Source organism: Bacillus rossius, chromosome 2, assembly GCF_032445375.1.
Source record: "Bacillus rossius redtenbacheri isolate Brsri chromosome 2, Brsri_v3, whole genome shotgun sequence".
NCBI classification, from domain to species: domain Eukaryota; kingdom Metazoa; phylum Arthropoda; class Insecta; order Phasmatodea; family Bacillidae; genus Bacillus; species Bacillus rossius.
In genome coordinates this window covers 55,352,362-55,371,594 of record NC_086331.1, presented here as the reverse complement: position 1 = coordinate 55,371,594, position 19,233 = coordinate 55,352,362, and the positions used below count along the sequence as shown (strand labels likewise).

General features: G+C 36.1%; 1 protein-coding gene across 2 annotated transcripts in view; it reads left to right on the top strand.

The window, feature by feature from the left end:
* Positions 1–19,233, top strand: part of LOC134529298 (ATP-binding cassette sub-family B member 6) — a 118,773-nt gene that overhangs the window by 41,185 nt on the left and 58,355 nt on the right. For both annotated transcript variants that reach the window (XM_063363205.1, XM_063363206.1), the window contains exon 6: positions 13,081–13,264. In XM_063363205.1, coding sequence (XP_063219275.1) covers positions 13,081–13,264 — 184 coding nt within the window. The remainder of the gene's footprint in view (positions 1–13,080; positions 13,265–19,233) is intronic.

Genomic DNA, 19,233 nt, shown 5'->3' with positions numbered 1-19,233 from the left:
AAATAACATTAAAATAAATTTTAATGCTATCCTTAAATCTACTTGTAGATAATTTCAGACAATTCACAGTCTGCATTTAAACACAGGAATGATGGATACATACAGTAGCATGGAAAAAGAACACTGCTAGTTCACCATGTCTAGTGAGACCCTTGGGCCTGAATGTTATTCACAAGATCCTGGACATCCAACAGGAAATCACTTGTGGCAATCCGCAGACATCAGTCCTCCAAGTGAGTTTCACTTAATCGTGATCACATTTTGTTCTTAACATACTTCATCACTGAAAAAGAACTCTCACGCATATATGTAGTTCCAAACATTGTTAGGCATTTGAGAGAAATCTTACGTAGGATGGGAAACTTTTCTATGTCTTTTGAACCCCAAAAAAACGAGAGATTTTCATTTTAAAATAACAGTTTCATGGCCAGCGTAGACTGCATTTCTATTACTTCCATTTCAGCGTGTTCCAGATCATGAGGCTTTATAAGTTTAACTTTCCTAACTAAGTCAATTGGAAAAGTTAGTGGATTAAAGACCAATGCGAACAGCGACTCATATTCTTCCAAGGTTTGGAATCTCGCGCTGAATGCATTTGTAAGGTCTTGAAGTGCACGAACAACAAACTTGGTACAGTCTTTTCTGCCAAAACTCTGCAAGGTGCGTTCCATTTCCGGAAAGTGCAATAGTTGGTTTTTTTCAGCCAGCGATAAGAATCTTTCAATTTTTGTTTTAAAGGCAAATATTATTTGTTTCAAATCAATAACAGAATTTTGTCGTCCTTGAAGGCGGATATTTACCTCATTCAGATATTCAAACAAATCAACAATAAAAACCAGGGTGACCTTGAAATCATCTTCGTACAGTTGAGGGAACTGAAGGGCGTAACCACGGGAAGAAATAAACACCTTAATTTCTTAAAAAAGTTCCCAAACACGTGAAATATTTTTTCCATGGCTTAGCCAGCGAACATCTGTGTGAAGAATTAAATCGGATTGTGGAGCAAATAAATATTGTAGGAATACTCTCAGCAGGCGTTTGTTCAGAGGTTTTGCGGCAAGGAAATTAATCACTTTCACGATTACTTTGAAATGCTCTGGTATTTCTGGAACTGACTGAAAATGACTAGCTAAGTTTTCAACATGAATCAAGCAGTGGAAATGGATGAAAGAAGGAAAGCGTTCATCTTTCTTCAAAAGTGTAACAAATCCCTTGTTTTCGCCTACCATTGAATCGCCATCCGTAATCACACATACAAGCTTTGACACATCAATTTCATTAGACACGAAGAAGTTTGTAACAGCTGTGTAAATGTCTTGACCCGTAGTTGAACCTGATAGGGGTATAACTGTCAAAAATAAATTATCAACTGTCCCGTGACTATCAATGCAACATACGAAGCACATTAGTTGAGTTACCGAAGCAACATTGGTGGACTCGTCCACCGCTAGCGAAAAATAAACACACTCAGACAATTTTTGCATAGTATTTTCCTTGATTTGAGCAGAAACAACATTAACACATCTGGTGACTGTATCGTTACTTAAAGGAACATTCTTTGCCGCATTTATCATAATACTTCGGTATTTTTCAGGTATGCTTTCAACAAGAGTTGTCACTGCTGAAACAATACAGTCTTTGACCACCTCTCCAACTGAAAATGACATTCCTTGCCAAACTAGTTTGTTAGACATGTCTATGGATACTTCTGTAGAAAGCTTATTAATACAGGTTCCTACAATCTGGAATGTCAGGGATAGTCAGGGAAAGTCAGGGAAAAATAAAGGTGTCAGGGAAAGTCAGTGAGATAGCTATAAAGTCAGGGAAAGTCAGGGAGATAGCTATAAAGTCAGGGAAAGTCAGGGAGATAGCTATAAAGTTAGTGAAATGAAGTGGATAGTAAAATTTCGAAAAATAACTCTGAAAGAAATATATCTAATTAAAAAACATCATAGGTCTGGCTATTAGCTATGTACATACATCATCTCTAGTTGCAATAAATTCTGTTCCGCTCACTGTATCTTTTGAAGGTTACTGCAGTCTTCTGCATGCAGTAGTGAATGAAGATGTGAAAGTAGTAAAGAAGTTCACTAACTCGGCTTGTATGTCTTAAGTTTTGAGATATATTAAGTATTATTCTGTATTTACCATTTGTAGTGTTTTGCCAACACACTTACTAGTTTGTTTCAGAATACAGCGGAACCCCTGAATTACACTTTTCAAGGGGAAAACTGAAAAAGGTGTAATTCGGAGGAAAGTGTAATTGAGGGGAAAGTAAAATTTTACTAAAAACTACATGATGATAGATATAATTATTCTTCAAGTCAACGCTTGATGTAATAAAATTTTACAACAATAACTATATTATTTTTGTTTGCAATAAACTTCAGTATTTAATGGCAATCCTAAAACTTAAGTAAAAATATGTTATAGGCCTAACATTAACAACTTGATATTTTTAATTTTTTTTGCCATTGGTCCACATTGTTCTGCGGAATTTTCGATGGACGTTCGATTATGAACAATTGTGTTTAATGTAGACATGAGAAATTCTCAATGCCTTGGCTAAGGTCACACGCGATCCAACGCGGTTTGTCAAACTAACTCAAAATATTCCATTTTTGCTTAACTGTTAACAGCGTTTCTTTCACGACCACTCCCCATTGCACGAATATCGCGAAAAGTAATCATAAACGTGAATAAATTATCTGTAGAACGTGTCAATAAAGCACGAAAATTTATGTCAAGGTAAACAAAAACAAAGCCCAAAATCACTGGTACCAAACAAACATAGTGGCGTGCAGTATCTGTTGCCAACTTTTGCCAAGGAGTGAGAAACTGTATTTGCTACGCGGACGTGTTCCTTTCACTACATGGAACGATCACCCTTGAAAAACACCATATTTCAAGGATTTATATATTTTACGGTGATATAGGATGTTAAATAACGCGAACCTAACTTAACCTTTCACTTAAGTAAACTTCGGAACTGTTCGGGTTGTGGTTGTAGCTCTCTTGCCTGTGAAAAGAAGGCTACCTGTTTGTTGCATGTGGAGTAGTAAGCTTTTGTGTGTAACCATCCACCTACATTGTTTTGTTCCAGGTTGATTATGTAAAGACTGTTACAGTTCATTATGTCTGACAAAAAAACTGTATTTAATCAGCTGTGGCTGAACTCAGCTCTGTTTCCAGATTTTTCATAATGGGTGCGTCCTGTAGATGGGCATAATACTCAAGCATTTTGTAGTGTGTGTAAAAAGACTTTGAACTTGAGCAATATGAGAAAGCAAGCATTAGTTTCTCATGGGAAAGGACCAACTCATTTGAAAATGGTGGGAGGTGCAACAAGTCGGACTTCTTTGTCTTCTTTTTTTATAAAGACGCCAGGTAATATTGCAAGTTGTTCTGGATCAACAGCGATTTCAGGCGTTAACCTAGACAAGGGACAGAGTAGTGATTCTTCTTGCTCAAATAGTGTCTTCACGTCACAATGCACTCAGCTTCAGATAAACACGGTCACTAGTCTACAGAATGTAGTGCCTCAAAGAAATCTCAACAGTTACGTTTTAAAAGAAGATGCAATGAAAGCAGAGATTATTTGGAGTCTGCAGGTTGTGTGCAAGAAAATGTCTTTTAATTCTTGCAGTAACATAAGTACTGTATTTAAAATAATGTTTCCCGATAGTGCAGTTGCCAATGCATTTACTTTAGGAGGAGATAAAGTTGCCTATGTTCTTGTTCACGGGCTAGCACCGTACTTCCAGCAGAATATGCTAGATCGCCTGAAGTTGTGCGACAATTTTGTATTATGTTTTGATGAAGCATTGAACAAAGTAATTCAGCGAGGACAAATGGACATAGTAATTAGGTTTTGGGATGAAGAAAAGCAAATGGTTATTACCAGATACTTGAACAGTGTGTTTCTTGATAGAAGCACAGCTGAACATTTGCTTAGGAAATTTTTGGATGGAATTGCTCCTCTGTCACCTTCCAAAATAATAAAGGTGTCTATGGATGGCCCCAACGTCAATTTTAAATTTTTCAAATGTCTCCAAGAACACATCAGATCCACCACAAGCAATGAAACTTTCACATTACTGAATCTGGGAACGTGTAGTTTGCATGTGGTTCATGGTGCTCTGAAAACTAGCATTGAATCTGTTGGATGGGACATTAGTACCTTGTTGCTACACTTATATTTTCTTTTCCATGATTCTCCAGCTCGACGAGCATTATTTACAGAGCTGAGGGAATGCACAATATTTCCTTTGAAGTTCTGTAATGTATGATGGCTAGACAATGCCAAGTGCCTTAAAAGAACGTTAGAGATATGGGATCATGTTGCAAAATTTGTTAATGTAGCCAAGCTTCCGAAGACAAAAGTTGCAAAAACCTTGATTGAAGCCGTTCATTTGTAAAGTGTAAATTGGCATTCTGCAAGACAATTGCAGATGAGTGTGAGCCCTTTCTTAAGAAGTTGCAAACTTCAAAACCCATGAGTCCATTTATTTTTGAAGCAGTGCAGAAACTTCTGAGAAATTATGAACCGCTGTGTAAAGCCTGACGTGATGAAGTGTACTAGCACAAATATGCTCTCTATTGATGTAAAAAAATCAGACAATTTGATCCTAAGCAATAAAGTTGATGTTGGATTTGCAGCAAAACGCTTTCTTGCAGAAGTATCAACCTCTGTAATGGAAAGAGAAAAGCTTGAGTTTATGCATGAATGTTGGGGTATGTTGACAGCCATGACTGCCAAACTTCAAGAAAGATGTCCTTTGAAGTACAAAGTAGTTAGAGGATTGTCTTCTCTAGATCCCTCGATTATTCAACACTCACCTTCGCTTGGTCAGAAAAGGTTTTCTTTTCTTTTAGATGAGCTACTTGCTTCAAACAAAATAGATGATGAAGTTGCAGAAAAGGCTAAAAACGTATACTGTAACTTGTGTGATATGAAGAAAACTGTACTTAGTGAAATGTTTCAAGAACACTGCGAAACTATTGAGGAGGCAAGACTCGATAGCACCTATGGAAACTTCATGAGAAGAAGTGAAGTGTACAAAAACCTGTGGGAAGTTATTAAGATATGTCTTGTGCTCTCCCATGGTGATGCAACTGTGGAAGGGGTTTTTTCAATTAATAAGTCACTATTGGTTGAAAACATGCTAGAAAAGACAGTGATAGCACAACGCCATATTCAAGATGAAGTGCAACAGGCAGGAGGGATTGAGAATGTGAAAATAGATAAAAGGATGTTAGATTATGTGAAAAGTGCTCGAAAACGATATCAAGATTATTTGGAACTTATAAAACAGAAAACAAGTGAGGAAACAACAAGAAAGGGAGAAAAGAGATTGTTAGAAAAACAAATGAAAGAGTTAGTAGAAGAAAGAAAAAAATTTATGAGGGAAATAGAAGAAAAAAAGGAAGCAATGGAAAGGGAATTAAAAGAACTTGAAAAATAAAGAGCTTTACTGTAACTAGTATTTCAAATTTTTTGAATTTATTTGTTACAGGTTAATATTTTGTTTTGTAATTGAATTACATATTTATTGAATCACAGTGTTTTGAATTTTTTAATATTCATGTCAAAAATGGAAGTTTTAGTAAAGTTTGTGTCTGCTTTCTGATATTTATATTTAAGGTGTGGTACGGTTAGCTGAAGGAAAGGAGGAGGCCAACATAATTAGGGCACAGTTAAAACATCAATATTTTTTGTAAAACTGAATTTTTTTTTTTTTCGTAATTGGTCAGGAAAGTTTCAATGAATGGTCAGGGAAAGTCAGGGAAAAGTCAGGGAAATAAATTTGACTCAGGCTGTAGGAACCCTGTAATATTACTGTTGGATGAAAACAGTTTTTGCTGACATTGAAACTTCATCTTTAAGTCACTACTCACCTTATGCAATTGTGTGTCTGAATTTACTGGATATTCCTTCATGAACACACTGTTATGAGTTTCGTGATGTCTTTGACAGTTTGCTTTTCGAAATCCAGATAAAGAAGCCGAACAGAGTAGGCAGATTACACCAGTATTATCGTCGTTCTGCACTACAAGATAATCAGTCTCCCAGGTTTTCTGAAATGAGTACGCTTTTTGTTTCTTCCATTCACTGCCTTTATTTCAAACCACTACCGATGATGACAGCGATGATGTCGATGTCTCTTCTTCATTCCCAGTACGTTTCTTAACAACAAATTTATCCATTATAACAAACCATAACCTCATACTTCACGTAACTGTGCTCGGTGCGCAGAAAAATATATGTATTGTCACGGCAATCACAATGGTACGCTCCACGCTATCTATTGTGTGGAGCCCGAAATATTTCAAGCGAGTGGGACACACCCATGCTTATCTGCAACCTCTCGGCAAAGTTATGTACTACATGTGTTGCGAGCGAGAGCATATCAACAATACAAGAAAATCATTATATGTATATATTTTTTAAATGTGGAATAAGGGTGTTCGCGAGCACTTTTCGACCACAACTATTCGAGCACCATTATTCCTTCCGCGAGCACTCGGGTGCTCGCGAGCACCAGGTTGCGTACGCCTGACTTAAACCATACCAACATTGAGCAAATTTTATGAATTATATTTTATAATCCATACTGCAAGAAATGCTACCAAACTAAACTTTAAACTCGTGTAATTCACAAACTATCAGTTTTATTGACAATTATTTACGCACAAATACTAGTTTATATGTAAACAATATTTATAACATAAAAATTGGGAAAAAATAGTTCTGGGTTATATAACCTTAATAACTTTGCATTTCAGGTAGATTTAGAAAAAAGACTACCTATTGTAGCTTACCACCATAGTGCTACTTCCTGAAAATATCTACGTATTTTTTGGTTTCATGGTCCTTTGACCCCAAAATTGGATCAGGGGTCAAATTGGGGAAGTTTTCTTAGGAAAATTGAAAAGAACTGTAATTCACTTAATATGCAAAATATTGCGTTAGTGTGATGTTATGGTACATCATAATATTAATATTAAAACTTTTGATCGAAAAGTTTATTGATAACACCAAACATTAGCTCAAAGGTGGAAAAATAGGTGTTAAAGAATAAAAAATATCAAACTCCTTTATTAGGTACAGTATCAAAACTTAGAAAGTTATTTTAAAACTTTAAATATTATCTGAAACTTTTGTTAGAAACAGTTTTGTATGAACTAACCCTTACTCAGGGTGGCCACTCACCGGGAAAACCGGGATTTATCAGGGAAATAACGTTGATCGGGAATTATCAGGGAAATGTCAGGGAATTTTTTTAATAACCGGTAATTTTTTGTGTCATTTATATTTCCGTGCGTGTTTTGGTAGTGGCCTTTTGAACTTCCGTAATTTCTTTTCTTAAGTTGGGCCGAACCGTGCCTAGTAGCATCAAGCCAACACCGTGCCGAAATGTGCCGATTAGCGCTACGCTGCCCGGACCGTGCCAAGCAGTGCTAGCTGTAGCTGCAGTCACTCGTCGCCATATTGAGGATGTTTTCCAGTTTTGACCGTTATATCGCAGCCAGTTTTCGTGTCTTTCATTAACGAACATGAGAATGGCGTTTGCCAGAAGATGTTCTGTGTTCGTCACTGCCAATTTCAAGTGAAAAACGCAGTTAGTGCTTTGTTTTGATTCGAGAATCGAGTGTCTGCTTGGTGCCACGCTGCCTCTGTGCCTATAGGCATTTTGTGACAAAGCTAAGACTATTTGCGTAACTGTAATGAGTGTCTTTCCGTGGTGTTTAATTTTGCGGGTCCAATAATCACTTTTAATTTGTATTAAAGTGAGATCATATTCAAAGTGTTCATTTTCGCGAGTATGGCTGCTTGATGGTCAATTTAAGGAATGGCTTCAAGATCGTGGAAACCCATTTTCGGCACAGTGCAGTGTCTGTAAAAGTGTCTTTTCTTTGAGCAATATGGGAAAAACAGCAGTTAGAAGCCACATGAAGGGGAAAAAACATCAAGCAGCAGTAGCAGCACTTTCAAATGGTACTTCGCTGAAGGTTTTTTTCAGTCAGAACAAATTGTTACAAACAAGTGAAGTTTCTGAAATAAGCACGCCTTTGACATCTACAGTTGAAGAAACTGTAAGTAATCCTGCACAAGTTCACATTATGCATGAAACAACCGAAGAGTTACGTGGCTTGAATCGATTTCTTTTTAATGATAACACCACTCGGGCCGAAATTATTTGATGTGCCTCAACAGTTATGTTGCACAACTCTTTGCACAGTGCCAAAAAAAATGTCATTATTTAAGATAATGTTCCCAGACTCACACATAGCAAGTAAAATAAATTTCGTACCTATTAATATTTGGTTTGGCACCATACTTTCATCATAATCTAGTAAACATATGTTCTAGTGCCTCACATATAGTAGTTGGATTTGACGAGTCTCTAAATAAAGTCGCTCAGAAGGGTCAAATGGAATTGGTTATTAGGATTTGGGAAGAGCAAAATAGCTGTGTGATCACAAGATACTTTTCTTCTGCGTTTCTAGGGCATAGTACATCATCAGATCTGTTGAAGGCTCTTACCACAGGATTAGTTGGAATCGACATGAATAAAATAATTCAGTTTTCAATGGACAGGCCTAACGTGAATGTTAAGCTCTTAAGGGATTTAAAAGAGAGACTAGTGAGGGGTCCTGGAGAAGTTTTGATTTTGGACATAGGAAGTTGTGGGCTGCATACTCTACATGGTGCCTTAAAAACTGCAATAAAAACCACAGGATGGAAAATTGTGGAATTTTTGAGGGCGTTATATTTTTGTTTAAAAATGTTCCAGCACGAAGAAGTGATTATACTTCACTGATAGGTTGCACTTTGTTTCCATTGAAGTTCTGCCCGGTGCGCTGGGTAGAAAATACAAAAGTGGCAGAAAGGGCAGTAGCAATATTTCCTAGTATTGGAAAATATGTTGATGAGATTTCCAAAATGAAATCTCCTCAGTGCAGTAGCTTTACAGTTGTGTCTGAAGCATTGAAGGACAAATTATTGCTAGCGAAATTGACTTTTTTCCATTCACTTGCTGCAACCATAGAGCCATTTTTGATTGACTTTCAATCAGATGCACCTATGGCTCCTTTACTATATGAATCACTAAATTCATTGGTTCTCAGAATCATGTTGAAATTTGTGAAGAAAGATGTGCTCGAGTCTTCTACCAAAGCTACTTCTGTTGATCTGTTGGATAAGAATGTGTTCTTGAGTGCTAAACATACTGACATAGGTTATGGTACAAGGAATACCCTACAAAAGACTAAGACTATTTCACAACTAGAAATGTTACACTTCAAAAATGAATGTAAGAACAGTTATCAAAAGTTGTGTGAAAAAATGTTTGAGTGCTCGCCACTGAAATACCCCATTACTGAAGGTATTTCGTGTTTGGATCCCGCTGTTACAGCACGGCCAGCTGTGCAAAGAAGGCATCTTAAACAGACACTAAACATACTTGTCTGGTCTCAAGGCAGACAAAATTGTCAGTTCAGGTCACTGTGTGAAAAAGATGATGTTCAGGCTGCATCAAAAATTTTTTCTATGAAAGATGATAGACTTGACAGCTTCTGGATGAAACAGTTACTCTTGGTGCAGGATTCCACAGAACTTTTGTCTTTTGTAAAACTTATATTAATTTTATCTCATGGAAAGGCTAACGTAGAACGAGGTTTCTCCATCAACCGTGAGTGTTTAATAGAGAATCTTAAAGAGGAGTCCCTAGTAGCTCAACGGCAAGTGTATGATGGAATTGTTGCATCTGGTGGCTTAGACAGTTTCGTGTCCAATATTTCCAAGGACATAATACACGCTGCTCGTAATTCACATGCACGGTATAAGGAAGCTATGACTCAACAAAGGGAGGATTATGAATCGAAGAACGAAAGCGAAATGGCAAAGAAGAGGGCAGCAATATCTGCAAAAGCACTTGCTGCCAAGAAACAAAAAATAATTGATGAAGCAAGTAAAGAAGTAGAACTGATAGATGAGGAACTGAAAACATTTACCAGTTAAAAGAGCTTCATTATCATAAATGAAAACTATAGTTTGCATTTGAAATTGCTGCAATTTGTAACAAGATATGCTAGTGTGTATTTAATTAATTTTTATTTGTTATTTGTGAAGAGACATAAAACAAAACACAGACTGCAGGTCATTGAAAGGGACGCTTTAATGTAAAGTGACATATTTAAAATGTATTATGTTATTTAACGAATTTCCGTATGTATATAATGAAGAAAATACAGCAGGGTGCTAAAATGTGAGTAATCTCTTTCTATAATATTATATTATTTCATCAAAAGTATGTTTTTTTTTTTGTAATTGTAAATATCAGGGAAATTTTGAATTTTTAATCAGGGAAATCAGGGAATATTTTTGGTGACTGTGAGTGGCCACTATGTTACTGCAAGGTGTGAACCAAATGTGGCAGAACAAAATATTCATTTAACGCTTAGTAGACACAGTCAGTCCCATTAAAAATTATTGTAAATCCTCTAAATATTACGTAAATATTTAGTTTGAATTTTTTTTTAATAATGCAGCATTTAGCACAAGGGGTTGATCAATTTTTTTTTAGTGCTTAACTTATGAAGTTTATGGGTATACTATTTTCATGATATTTTCACTAGTGGCACAGCTGCGCCAATGTCAAAGATCATGGGTATGTCGTTCTTATTGAGAATATTCTAAAAATTATAATAAATTGCTGGCCTGTTGGAACATGTAAAAATGTTCGATACTTTTGAAATACCAGAGAACATATAGGTTTCTTTGTTCATAAAGTTCCCAGAATGTTCAACATATGTGTATAAAGCTGCATTGCATAGACCTTCATTCATTGCAGAAATTTTTGTGTGCCTTGTAGGCTGGGCTAAAAAGAGAGTTTGTTTGTAAGGTGCCTCACTTCAGACAGTTTTGATCAGATTTATTGCAAGCTTTTTAACAACTATTACAAATTTTGATTTATATAATACTGTATCATTATCTGGAAAGTTACCTGCTATCGTAATTATGTTTTTTATATAGGCCTTTTAAAACTAAGGATCTTGTGGTTTTACAAAGTCTTCATTTTTTCAACTATCAAAATTTTTTGTCTGAATTTTTTTGAGATAAATATATTTAATGTCTTCAGAGTAAGACGAAAAATTAAAGGAATACAGGCAGATCCGAACCAACTACATTGTCTCTTTTTTCAATGTTATTAACAATTCTCAAACTATAACTGTTCAATTCACATTTCACATTGCCGCATCGACAGGCTTTTATGGGGTAGACCATCCTCTTTAATCTGCAAATGAATGACATAAACATTAAATTAATAACCAATTTTAAATTTTTTTGCCCACTAATAGCGAGCCTCTTTTATTGTCTCCACAGCTGCTGGCTCAATTCACGTGAAGAACACTCTTCGCAAGTAAACTTTAGTTTTCACAATTAATTATATTGCTGTTCACATAAAACATGTACAGTTTTATAAAGTTACTAAATATCTTATTCAAATTAACAAATGAATTTCAAAAATATCTAGTAAAAATCTTGAAAACTCTCAACGTATGTCACTAAATTTTCTGCTTTAACTGCCTAAATTGCTACTCGTTATGAGACAGTGAGTTCCTCTATATAAATATGAATCTGTAGAGATAGAAAAAATTTGCATAGTCATTTCATGGTATGGTAGAGTTCAAATAATTTTACTTTTCTGCTGCTTCTCCTGTTGGTTTGCTGTTAATCTGGAGGACTGTGGGCTAGTTAGAGACCCTCAGTCAAAGAAGTTTCGAATCACAAGTTACCTAGTTAAGACGCCTTTCAAGTGTGCAGCCAATGAAGAAGTGACGTTTGCCAAACTATGCAGAGAGACCTTTGGAATTTCTCCTGGAAGACATTGGTCCCGCAAATTTTTCCAGTGCTTATGAATCTTTAAAATTCTTTCGGAACTCACTACCGAAATGAGTAGCTACTAGAGGTGTGTTTTTCACTGTTTCTCTGTACTGCTGGTCGTCACCAACGTGGGTGCACAGTATTTCTTGTGAGCTGGGGCCTCTCCCCAACTTGGCTCTGTCGCCTGGGCCCTTGTTGGTAGTACTCATTCAGGCCACATCATTGTCCGGTGCCCCCTAGACAGGACAGTTTCTGTTACATAGTCCCCTGTGAAATCTCTAGTAGAACCATACGGTCGCTGGCAGCGAGTCATACTTCAACTTGTTCATAGCTGCGTCAACCCCGACACCCATGAAAAGTTCTCTTCATAGCATCTGCTCTGCAAGGCAACTAGCCGGGCGAATCCCACACTTGCTGCCTGTTTACTGCTGTATTTATTGCTGCTCTCTTAATTATGGATGGGTAGGCATCCCACAGGCTTCTGTTGAGGTATCTGATTCAGGCCCCCTATGTATACGTTGATTGATGACATTTTGATCCCGAATGTTTTCCCATGTTCTCAAAGTTCACTGAAGCAGTCTAAATTATGCTGTCACAAGCTGCCTAAGAAATTTCCTGGTGTTGCAAAATAGCAATTAGGAATGCATTGAAGAGAAAACAAAAGGAACAGCCTAAACTTTTACTATATTTTTTTTCATACAGAGACCTTGAGTTAGTTTTCCACACTATTCTCGAAATTTTATCAGCATACCACTCTAGCCTGGCATGCAAAAGGTTCACTGACCTCTGGTATTTTAGCAGGTTTTGACCCACGTAAAAGAGTGTAACAGGCGTACACCCACTATAATGTCATAATATGAAATACAAAATGTACTACGGTAAAAACATATTTTTGATAGTGTGATGAACATTTTACTTTCTTGTAGCCTTTCAGAGATTTTAGGGTTGTTATACTCACATTTTTGAAAGCAATTCTTGACGCACACTAGTACACTGGCATATAGTATTTTGTGTTTGAAATGCTTGTTCGTTTGTAAATTATACATGTACATAATCCTCACAGTAGAAAATGGTGAATTATTTGTTAAACTTAAGCAATCATGTCTGCTTATTAATTTTTTTTTTAGTTGAGAGCAGTCTTAGTTTTATTTAAATTGTTTATTGGATATTAATGAATCTATGTTTTGCAGGAACGAGATGTTTCAAGTCAAGGTTCAACATTCAGGAATGCATGGAAGAAAATAAAAACACTTGCACCTTTCTTATGGCCACAGAAAGATATTTTGCTTCAATTAAGGGTGATATTTTGTTTTATTCTGTTAAGTGGTGGAAGAGTCATCAATCTTTATGTTCCCATCTATAGTAAATTAATCGGTAAGTTTTTTAATTTTTACTGCTGGCATTAAAACTTTTTATACAATTGTTTATTCTTTACAATTATTTGTATATGGCATTCTGGTCAGTATTGGAGTGAACTTGAATTGTTGTTACATAACCAATATTACTAAGTTGTTACCATTCACCACCTCTGGCTAGCTCAAAATTAGGTGATAAGTGTACATACAGGTTGGTAGCAGGTCACGAAGTAATTTATACGCAATGTTCAATCTATTACCTGTTTTTTTTATTCATGTAAAAATCACAATATATTCCGCACAACAGAACACAAAATAAAAATTAGACTACTTCCAGAAAGGAGAAAAGACGTAGACTCTTCTTACGAATTACATTACATTGCCCAGATACGTTCCGGGCAGCGACGGCTGGACAAAAAACCCTTTGTCGCCTACAACTACGGTAAAAAAAAAATTCTAATTAATCAAAATGTTCGGAAAAAAAAGTTATTAGGCGTCGCACAAACCGTAGCCGCAAAATTGTACTTTAACAACAGAACATTACCACGTTATTTCAGCCATCGCCCGACCACAACCTCTTGTCACGGTGCTCGAACAACGACTAATATACAGCCTTCATTCCCTTTGTGCGGGCAGTGCCCAGGGCTCGCTGACGTAATTTTCAGCCAATCACGGCGCATGGCAACAGAAACTTCCACGAAATTCTTCTGTTCCCATGACACAACAATTTTCTCTCTCTCACACACTCCCGTGACAGTGACTCAAACGCCTAGCGTGTGAAACAGTCTCGGTCGTGGAAATAACGAAGGAGAATTACATCAGCATGCATTCCCACACAAAGAAACCAGCAACAAAAAAAAAATTACTTGAAAAATAAACTAATAAATTATAACAATAAAAACATTAAACCCGGTGAATTACCTTCACAAAAACTAAAAGGAAAAACTTTACATCTAACCTGAAATATGACAAAAGATTTATAACAAATTATTATTACCTGGATTGCATGGGGAAGGCTGTAATCTGGGTTGTTACAAAGTTTAAATGGTGAAAGTTAACTAAGCAAAGTTATTGTGTATATATGTTTATAATTATTTAGTATAAAGGGCATAAGTCTTATGGCAACCAAATTGTTTCCTGCCCTATATAACTCCCCATAAAAAATAGGAATGTGCAAAGCTTTGGAAAATCAGTCAAATTGAAGAATTATTTGCTTTTACTTCAGGAAAATTCAGGATTTTTGAAGATACAGAAGTTTTTCAATAGCAGAATACAGTAAAAGCACTATTTAACATGTCTATCCAGTAAATTATGTTTATTCAACAACATGTAAACTCATTTTTAAGCAGTGCTTGCCCTGTGACAAGTTTCATTCAAAACATGGCTAAGAGAAGGAAATGTGTTTGGTTAGGGGGGAAACATTTGTTTTAAATGTACAGTATTCAGATTCAACCTTAATATGTTCTCTATTACACATTATTCTGGTACATAAATGCACAGGGACCAATGGGATGCATGCCACCCCCACCCCCTTCAAATTGATGCTGCCGGATCGCCTGGTGTTGCAAAATGGTAATCAGGAATGCATTGAAGAGAAAACAAAATTAAGGGTCTAAGATTTTAGTATATTCTATTTTCATACACATTAGTAAAATGGAAAAAAAAAACTGAGGCAATTGAGTTTTATTTTTCTGGAACCCTGGCAAGTGGATCAGTTTGAAATGAATTGAGTGCCTGAGAAAGAAGGGACTACACCACACAGTGAAAGTTTTGAGAAAAATGATGTTTTATTAGACTAAGTACAAAATACATAAAATTTTAATTAAGTAATGCTTTATTTGCTTTCGAATATAACCAGGGTAATTGCAAAAATGTGTAAAACCATCTTAATATTTATATTAAAAAAAAAATAAGATTTAAATTCAAATTTAGATGTTGAATTCAAATTTAGAGGTTGAATTCAAGAAAAGTAAGTTTTTAGTTCAGATAATTTTGTTTTGGATTATACAACTGCTAAAATTACAACAGAACATAATATACACTTCTAATGAAGTTTTTGTTAGGACTTTTTTTTTTCCTACTTTAATGTGTGGTATACAGAGGAAACATATTTTTATGTGGTTCATTACAAAATCATTTTAAGAGTCAGTATGTTTTTTTCACATAATTGTGTTTGCCACGTTATCTGTATGAGGTAAAATAGGCTTACTTGTAGGGAGCTACAGATTTTCATCTTCAATTTCTTCTTCACTTGAGCCTACAGGACTTATAGTTTCCGTAGGCTGATATCCAGTTCGTAATACTGCTATTCTTTTTTTTAGAGATAGAAAAAACATCTAAAAATGATTTTAAACATATCCTAACATCTTTCCCTTCATAATTTTTCAGAAAATAACTAAATGATTGTGTTCTTCTAGACTTATTTGTATTAGCACACTTGTTTTTGTATGCACGTTTACAGGCACTTTGCTTAATAAGTCCTCACAAAAATGAATTTTGTGAATTATCGTCACCTAACTTATAAAATCCTATGAAAAGGTTATCGTTGTCTGTCTGTCAATGTATGGAACTCGCACCAACCTTGTTTTGCTTTTTTGTTTTTTATTCACAACCTTCAAGCTGTACTTTTGCTGTCACTTTTTTCTTAGTTTTATCACTTTCACCACTTTTCGTGTCTTTTAGCAACATTTCTCTTCCAATTATCACAGTTTTGTACATTTTTTTAGGCCTAACTACACCATCATCTTCATTCACATCATTACTCGCCATTTTTAGGTTAGCAACTAGTAAAGTTAGTTTTGTTTACAAGCATGAACCTAAGCAGAACAAAGCAACTGAGATGTTCCCCCACCACTGGCAGAGTGGCTTGGCCCCTTCTCTGTCTAACAGTACAGCTGCTGTTCAAACGTCTCTATCTTCAACTGTATATAATCAGACGAGGATATGCCACATGTCCAAATAGTTCCACATATTACTTACAGATAACAGTACTAACAAGAACTGTACAAAGGTTGATATTGAAGATTGTGTGGCATAATCCCTTCTCTTTTTCAGGCACACTATTAGGGTCATCTGCTTATCTTAACAGGTGACTTCCTCCCAATCAAGTACACTGCTTTTTTTTCTTTCTTTTTTTACCAGCTGGCTCTTCTGAGGGGTATACAGTGCTACTAGCAAAAAAAAAAATGAGTTCTGGCAGTACAACAATTTTGGCCATCTTACTAAGAGTTTGTTAAAATTAGTCTGCAGTTGTAAAGTAAACGACTAGAAGATTGAATTAACATTCTATAGCCCATCCCACTCTTAGATTGCAGTACACGGCTTATGGCGCGCGCTGTTGCCAAATCTCTAACACATTACGAATTTCAGGAGATGTGTGTCTTTGTAATTCGGATCGAACAAGAAGCATTTTAAGAAATCATATCGTAATTTATAATATTTTATACTATTGCACATATAAATTTGTAATAATGCCACTTTTATGTAAATTTCAAATAAAAACTACCTATTGTAGACAAAAATTTCTTATAGTTTTCTTTTATGTTCTAAAAATCCCATATACAGTAAACTCCCGGTATATCGCGCCCCGATTGATCGCGGAATCGGGTATATCGCGGGTCAAACCATGTCCCCCAGTCAGAAATGAATAATAATAATGGAATAAATGGTTGACAGCCGATTAGGATAATTTTGCGTTGTAACTAACAAACTAAGCATCGGGCAGAAAAAAGCCTAGGCGTAGAAAATGTCCGCAGTAAAATTCTAAACAAGATATCTCCGTACATTATTCCTCTATCTTGTAGGGTTTTCAAATTATGGTCCAATCCAGCCCAGTGATATTTTCTGAAACACTAGTTCTTAACGTCGCTTTATCTCACAAATGAAGCATCAGAACGGGGACCTGATAAAGCCCACCGTCCAGCGACATTATCCAGCGTGACTCGGCTGGGGATTGATGTTAGATAGGCTTGGTTGTCGGCAAGCGCTGGGTAGGGAGAGGCTAGCCGAGAACATGAAGAGAGGTAGAGATTAGAGCGGGCAGAAACACGAGGGGGAATGGGGGAGGGAATGTGTTCACGCAGCACACAGGCAGAGCATGAGTCACTTGACTGAGCAGCGTCCCTGCGTACAAGGCAAAATCAGGTAGTCCGGTGTTTAAAATTCCACTCCAGAATCTTAATTGGTACTTTACTGGACATCTGTATATAAATGTTTTGTTACAACTTAAACCTACAGACGTAATATTATTGGGTAATTCATTGTATTATACAAGTTCATCTTTTTACTTTGGTATAATGTTTTAACATTAAATAGTAAAGTAAATCGGCTAGCGTATTTTTAATCTTTGCCCAGGAATTCCCAGTGGTCCAATATTTACGTGAACCATACTGTACCACTTTTGCCGTGAGGTAGTAAACAAGTCCCGGAAATGTTTATGTGTAGCGGTCTCCCGACCTTTAAACAGAGGCTGGGGAATATAACACTTGCCGATCCGAGCCACACACACTCAGCAACTCGACACAGCGTTTGGTGAAATAAGTAAAGACAAAGTTTAACACGGTTTTTAATACGGCGTCACTGATTGCGCTAAAATTAAATTGGCGCAATTTTTGTTTCCCACATGTGACCATTTATAATTTACTGTAAGCATGGATAATAAAGTTTAACCACTTGACACGATAGACGATTCTTTATTTTTTATTGTACGAATGCTAGAATCGTTTTTTTTCCTGTATCTGCGGCCTGCTTCTACAAAAGACAAGCTATCTGTAAGTAAATCTAGAATTTTTATTTTGTCAATCAAACTCGGTACTTTGCGATTCATATTCGGTTTGAAGTATCACTACGGCCTTTCTTTTTAGAAGACTTTGACCACAGAATCGTGTGTAACCGCACACACTGCACTTACTTTGTTACGGACACTGACGAAGCAGATACTGTGGCTAACACCACGAGACTGGCAGCAGCAGCTTGTGTGCCGCACGTGTGTATGGCGGCGTGTGGCGCGCTCGTAGGCCGTGCGACAAACTGTGCGCGGCACACGGAAAAATAAAAACAATTCAACATTTAATATTTATCTTTAAAATTTATTATTTTTATTTTTTCACCCGTGTTTAGTGGAAACTGCGGATGCAAAGTCCGCACAAAGGCGGGCCGTCTATACTGTGCGTGCTTGCCGACCTATTAGAACACAGGCGGTGTTTTATGCCTTTTGACCTTGGTCACATCGAAACATCGCGATTATGCAACAACGCGGGTAAAAGTTATGTCCCCCGACAACCGCGTTAAATAGGGAGTGTACTGTATATATACATATATATTTATATGTATATATAATCACATTTTCATCGGCCCGATAAATGCCGTATTTTTGGACAAGTCATGTCCAAAATGATAAATAAAATACGGTAATGGAAATTCTCGGTCGAGTAGTCATGGGAAAAATCCGAACAATTGGGTCGAAATAGGGAAGATTTTTTGAAAAACAGAAAAATCGCAACAACTCCCATAATATGAATAATATCGCATCTGTTTTAACGTATGATTACTCGGAGTACCTAATGCCAAAAAATGTTTTCTAAATAAATTTTTGATACGACCAGCCATAACTGCATGGGTTCGAAAAATATTTTCACCGGACAAAAAAAACGTAACTGCCTTAGTAGACACCTTATCAAATCTGTTTAAATTGTTTGTAAATATCATAATTATTTTCCAAAACTTTGTTAAAAACAATGTTTGATAAGATGCTTGGTGTTGAGAAGGATAGAAAAATAATTCAAAATTTTGTACCATCATCGCTATTAAATTCCTTCGTATTTATTTCATACATTTTACATATTATGTTCAAGATTCAATTCAAATATATTTTGTAACAACCATTACTGCAAGGGGAAGAAAAAAATATGGGTTTAAGGATATAAAAATCCCTTTTTGTTCTAATTTAAAGAAATATAATAATCAAAATCTTCCTGCGCCTTTAGGCTG